The sequence below is a fragment of the Physella acuta genome, unplaced genomic scaffold (genome assembly GCF_028476545.2).
Source record: "Physella acuta isolate Inbredline_101_S28 unplaced genomic scaffold, ASM2847654v3 ptg000590l, whole genome shotgun sequence".
Taxonomy (NCBI): domain Eukaryota; kingdom Metazoa; phylum Mollusca; class Gastropoda; family Physidae; genus Physella; species Physella acuta.
Genome location: NW_026732109.1, coordinates 630,001 through 635,000, shown reverse-complemented (window position 1 = coordinate 635,000; position 5,000 = coordinate 630,001). Strand labels below are relative to the sequence as shown.

Sequence of the window (5,000 nt, the reverse complement as noted above, 5' to 3'; positions counted from 1 at the left end):
GAAGATTTCGACGAGGAAGAAGAGTCGCTAGACGACAAGAAACACGGTAGATTCCATCTTAGGAGAAACAGAAAAACAAAATTTCATCACGGCAGAGGAGACAGTTGTGAAAGTGACAATACTGAAGAAAGAAAGAAGAAATCAGACGATGACGATGAAGATGACGATGACGAGAACGTGAATAACCGCAACGGTTGGAACAGCCGAAAAGTGGGGAAACAATTTGGAGCCAAATTTGGAGCCAAATTTGGAGCCAATTTTAAACGAGGCTGGTGGAACAGGAATCGAAATTTCGTGAACAAAGGAGGGAATGTTGCCAACAGAAACGGCTGGCGTTTTGGTGCTAAGGCAGGGGTCTCCGCCAGGCTTGGACCCAACGCCCTCAAGTTTGCTAGAAACGGTGGCAAAGCCCAATGGAATGCCGGCTTTGGTGGTAGACAAAATTGGAGGGCCGGCGTCGGTGGTAGACCAAACTGGAGGGCCGGCGTCGGTGGGAGACCAAATTGGAGGGCCGGTGTCGGTGGTAGACCAAACTGGAGGGCCGGTGTCGGTGGTAAATCCCAAGTAAACGCCGGCTTTGGTGGTAAATTAAATTGGAGGGCCGGCTTCGGTGGTAGACCAAACTGGAGGGCCGGTGTCGGTGGTAGACCAAACTGGAGGGCCGGTGTCGGTGGTAGACCAAACTGGAGGGCCGGTGTCGGTGGTAAATCCCAAGTAAACGCCGGCTTTGGTGGTAAATTAAATTGGAGGGCCGGCTTCGGTGGTAGACCAAACTGGAGGGCCGGTGTCGGTGGTAGACCAAACTGGAGGGCCGGTGTCGGTGGTAGACCAAACTGGAGAGCCGGCGTCGGTGGTAAATCCCAAGTAAACGCCGGCTTTGGTGGTAAATTAAATTGGAGGGCCGGCTTCGGCGGTAGACCAAACTGGAGGGCCGGCGTCGGTGGTAGACAAAACTGGACTGCCGGCTTCGGTGGTAAATCCCAAGTAAACGCCGGCTTCGGTGGTAGACAAAGTTGGAGGGCCGGCGTCGGTGGTAGACCAAACTGGAGGGCCGGCGTCGTTGGTAAACCAAACTGGAGGGCCGGCGTTGGTGGTAAATCCCAAGTAAACACTGGCTTTGGTGGGAAATCCCAAGTGAACGCCGGCTTCCGTGGCAAATCAAACTTGAGAGCCGGTTTTGGTGGTAAATTCCAAGTAAACACTGGCTTTGGTGGGAAATCCCAAGTGAATGCCGGTTTTGGTGGAAAATCAAACTTGAGAGCCGGTTTTGGTGGTAAATCCCAAGTAAACTCTGGCTTTGGTGGGAAATCCCAAGTGAATGCCGGTTTTGGTGGCAAATCAAACTGGAGAGCCGCCTTTGGTGGAAAATCCCAAGTGATCGCCGGCCTTGGTGGTAAAACCCAGGTGAATGCCGGCTTTGGTGGCAAATCCACCTGGAGAGCCGGCTTTGGTGGTAAATCGCAAGTAAACGCCGGCTTTGGTGGCAAATCCCTCTTAAAAACCGGCTTCGGTGGAAAAGCAAACTGGAAGAGCGGATTCGGTAGCAAATCAAATTGGACGGCCGGCTTTGGTGGTAAAACCCAAGTAAACGCCGGCTTTGGTGGAAAATCCCTCTTAAAATCCGGCTTCGGTGGAAAAGCAAACTGGAAGAGCGGATTCGGTAGCAAATCAAATTGGACGGCCGGTTTTGGTGGTAAAACCCAAGTAAACGCCGGCTTTGGTGGAAAATCCCTCTTAAAATCCGGCTTCGGTGGAAAAGCAAACTGGAAGAGCGGATTCGGTAGCAAATCAAATTGGACGGCCGGTTTTGGTGGTAAAACCCAAGTAAACGCCGGCTTTGGTGGCAAATTGAACTGGAAGGCCGGCTTTGGAGGTAAATCCCTTTTAAAATCCGGCTTTGGTGGTAAATCCCAAGTCAACGCCGGGTTTGGCGGCAAGACTAACGTAAACACCGGCTTTGGCGGCAAGACTCTCCTGAAGACTGGCTTTGGCGGCAAGACTAACGTAAACACCGGCTTTGGCGGCAAGACTCTCCTGAAGACCGGCTTTGGCGGCAAAACTAACGTGAACACCGGCTTTGGCGGCAAGACTCTCCTGAAGACCGGCTTTGGCGGCAAGACTCTCCTGAAGACCGGCTTTGGCGGCAAGACTAACGTGAACACCGGCTTCGGCGGCAAGACTAACGTGAGCACCGGTTTTGGCGTCAAGACTAACGTGAACACCGGCTTTGGCGGCAAGACTAACGCGAATACCGGCTTTGGCGGCAAGACTCTCCTGAAAGCTGGCTTTGGCGGCAAGACTAACGTGAACCACGGCTTTGGTAGCAACGCTCATGCATCATCTGGCATCAGTGCAAAAGGTATCGGTCATGGGCAGACAACCAACAAAAATACAATTCTAAAGGGAGGGAAACCCGCCGGACAATAACACAACTGACCGAAGATTAGAAACTCTGCTGCATACATTGAAGTAAGTCCTTGGGTGTACTGTATGTTTTTGATGTACAATACATTATACCAGGGGTCTCCAAACTTTTCATTCCGAGGGCCGCATTAACTATCAAACTTCAGTTCGGGGGCCAGTTTCTTCCAGGCAAGTCTTTGATTTTTCTGGGCAAAGTTCCTCAGCCATCACCAACAAACGATTTTTCCTTGGACAAAAAGATCTCCGCGGGCCGGATGAGAGGACTTCGCGGGCCGCATCCGGCCCGCGGGTCGTAGTTTGGAGACCCCTGCATTATACTGAAAACTGTTTTATCCTAACAGTTCCCTCGCTTGAGGATAAGCTCGTTTGGTCTATTGAAGCAAAGTTCAGTTTGTGATACGTGTTGTCGATATATGACAACACAGACTGAGTCAGGGAAATGTAAACCCTGACTTGGGTTGATCCTACTGTGTTGGCTTTAGGTTTAAGTAAGCTTTGATTACATTTCAGTAACGGATTGAGTTCAGTGAGAGTGCTTTGTGTGTGTTTGTATGTGAGTTAGGTGTGTTTGTATGTGTGTTTGGTGTTTGCCTGATTTGGTTTAGATCTGCTGGGTCTGAACAGTTATCATTTCGGACATGACGATCTATACAGCAGATGAAGTAGAGTTTATCTGTCTATAATCGTAGCACATGAAATGATGGTGTAGTCAAATCTACGCCCAGGCACCCTCAACATGACTTACCCTCCAGAGCTAGGTGGAATCATGATTGTCCGTGATCAAACTAGAGACTTTGGCTGGAAGGCATGAGCTCAACCACCCAACCATGCCGTTCCACGTGTTGGGATTGAGTGTTCTTTACTATTTACATGTCTTCTAATTTTTTTTCGATAATTTTGACCTTGGTTTCGCCTAAACTTATCATCTAAATGAAATGACTGAGCTGAGTGTTATTTACTATTTACATTTCTTCTAATTTTTTTTCGCTAATTTTGATCTTGTTTTCCCCCTAGATTTATCATCAAAATGAAATGACTGAACTAACCACCACACAATCACAAGTACTGAACAAGCTTCTCATGTAATTGCCACAACAATAATGAGAATAAAGTCAAATATCACATTATAATTCTTGTCATTGCTTTATTGAGACTGTCAAATTTTTGCTGTGAAACATGATATACAACACTTGACGACACTGACCAATCAATATATATTCTATACAGTTTCTAGAGAGTTGTAGTGGCGTGTACGTATGTATTTTGTGGGGACCATTGATATTTTCCTTTGACTTATATCAGTTAATCGACAGGGGCATTAAAGGATGGATAAGGCACGCCTTGAGAAAGGAAGTGGATAACCTCACAAGGCAAGCGTTAGACTGGTCACTAGAGCAAAGTAGACTGGCCAGGGCAATCCAAGGACGGGGGAGGGACAGATAATGGTTGCCAGGTTACAACCACTCAAATAAATTGAGATGTCCAAAACAGAGCTCGGTGGAGAGGTGTGGCTGTAGACATACGGTCCCCTAGGGCTCCCAACAAATAGGTCAAGCAGTGACCTCAGCAGTCGAGGAAAACAAGACATTTGTGTATTAAGGGATGAGGATGTTGATTGGTGTCGTTTGCTGAACAAAAAGGATGTTATTAAACCCAGAGGCGTAGCTAGGGGAGGGCGAATTGGGCGGCGGCCCCGGGCGCCAACCTTAGACAGCGCCGAACGGGGTAGGAAATAAAAACAAATAACTCATTTTGAGCTGCATTACTTAACTATACACAGTCAAAGCTGAGAAAAAAGTTACTTGGCTTTACTGGCTTATTTAACTGTTTTCAACATTAGTTGTTTAACACCAACATAAAAACCGTTAAGAGACAGTGACTGGTAAAAAGCGCTCCCGACCTATGCGAATACAGGAAAAGGGGGCTGTTTTGGCAATGAAAATAACTGTATAAATGGGGGGGGGGGCGCGATGTTGATTGTTCGCCCTGGGCGGAGGTTTGGATCACTATGCCTCTGATCAGACCACTGGTTTACATCACTAAATATTACAATTATTATTTCAGACTCATTACAAGTTGCTATTCTTAATAATTGATAAACATCTAATAATACAAAATAACATAGTGCTTTCTGTTGTTTCGTCTGTAATCTATTCGTCAAATCCAATAATGTAGGACATTAATCACGACATTGTAGGCAGATCCTAGCGCCACCTACAGATTTGTTTTCATGTTGTCACAATGGGTGCATAATGAGAGCTCGTGATAGGGTAATGAAACGTTGGTCACGATGAGGAGTTTTTAAAAAGTAAATTAATATAACAAGATGTGACCACACAATATAGGCTGACATTAATTATACAACACTGGGTTAGGTTAGGTTAGGTTAGGTTAGGTAAGGTAAGGTAAGGTAAGGTTAGGTTAGGTTAGGTTAGGTTAGGTTAGGTTAGGTTAGGTTAGGTTAGGTTAGGTTAGGTTAGGTTAGGCTAGGTTAGGTTAGGTTAGGTTAGCTTAGGCTAGCTTAGGTTAGCTTAGGTTAGGTGCTTTGCTCGGTTTCATCACGGAAAGTCGTGTGC

At 46.8% G+C, this 5,000-nt stretch overlaps 1 protein-coding gene across 1 annotated transcript in view; it reads left to right on the top strand.

Moving 5' to 3' along the window:
• The window catches only part of LOC131947244 (uncharacterized), a 7,548-nt gene extending 3,994 nt beyond the window's left edge, over nucleotides 1-3,554 (top strand). Inside the window, exons 4-5 of the mRNA XM_059308391.1 lie at nucleotides 1-2,469; nucleotides 3,439-3,554. The exon at nucleotides 1-2,469 is cut by the window's left edge and continues 1,505 nt beyond it. Of these exons, the coding sequence (XP_059164374.1) occupies nucleotides 1-2,427 (2,427 nt within the window). The 3' untranslated portion in view covers nucleotides 2,428-2,469; nucleotides 3,439-3,554. The remainder of the gene's footprint in view (nucleotides 2,470-3,438) is intronic.
• The last annotated feature ends 1,446 nt before the right edge of the window (nucleotides 3,555-5,000 follow it).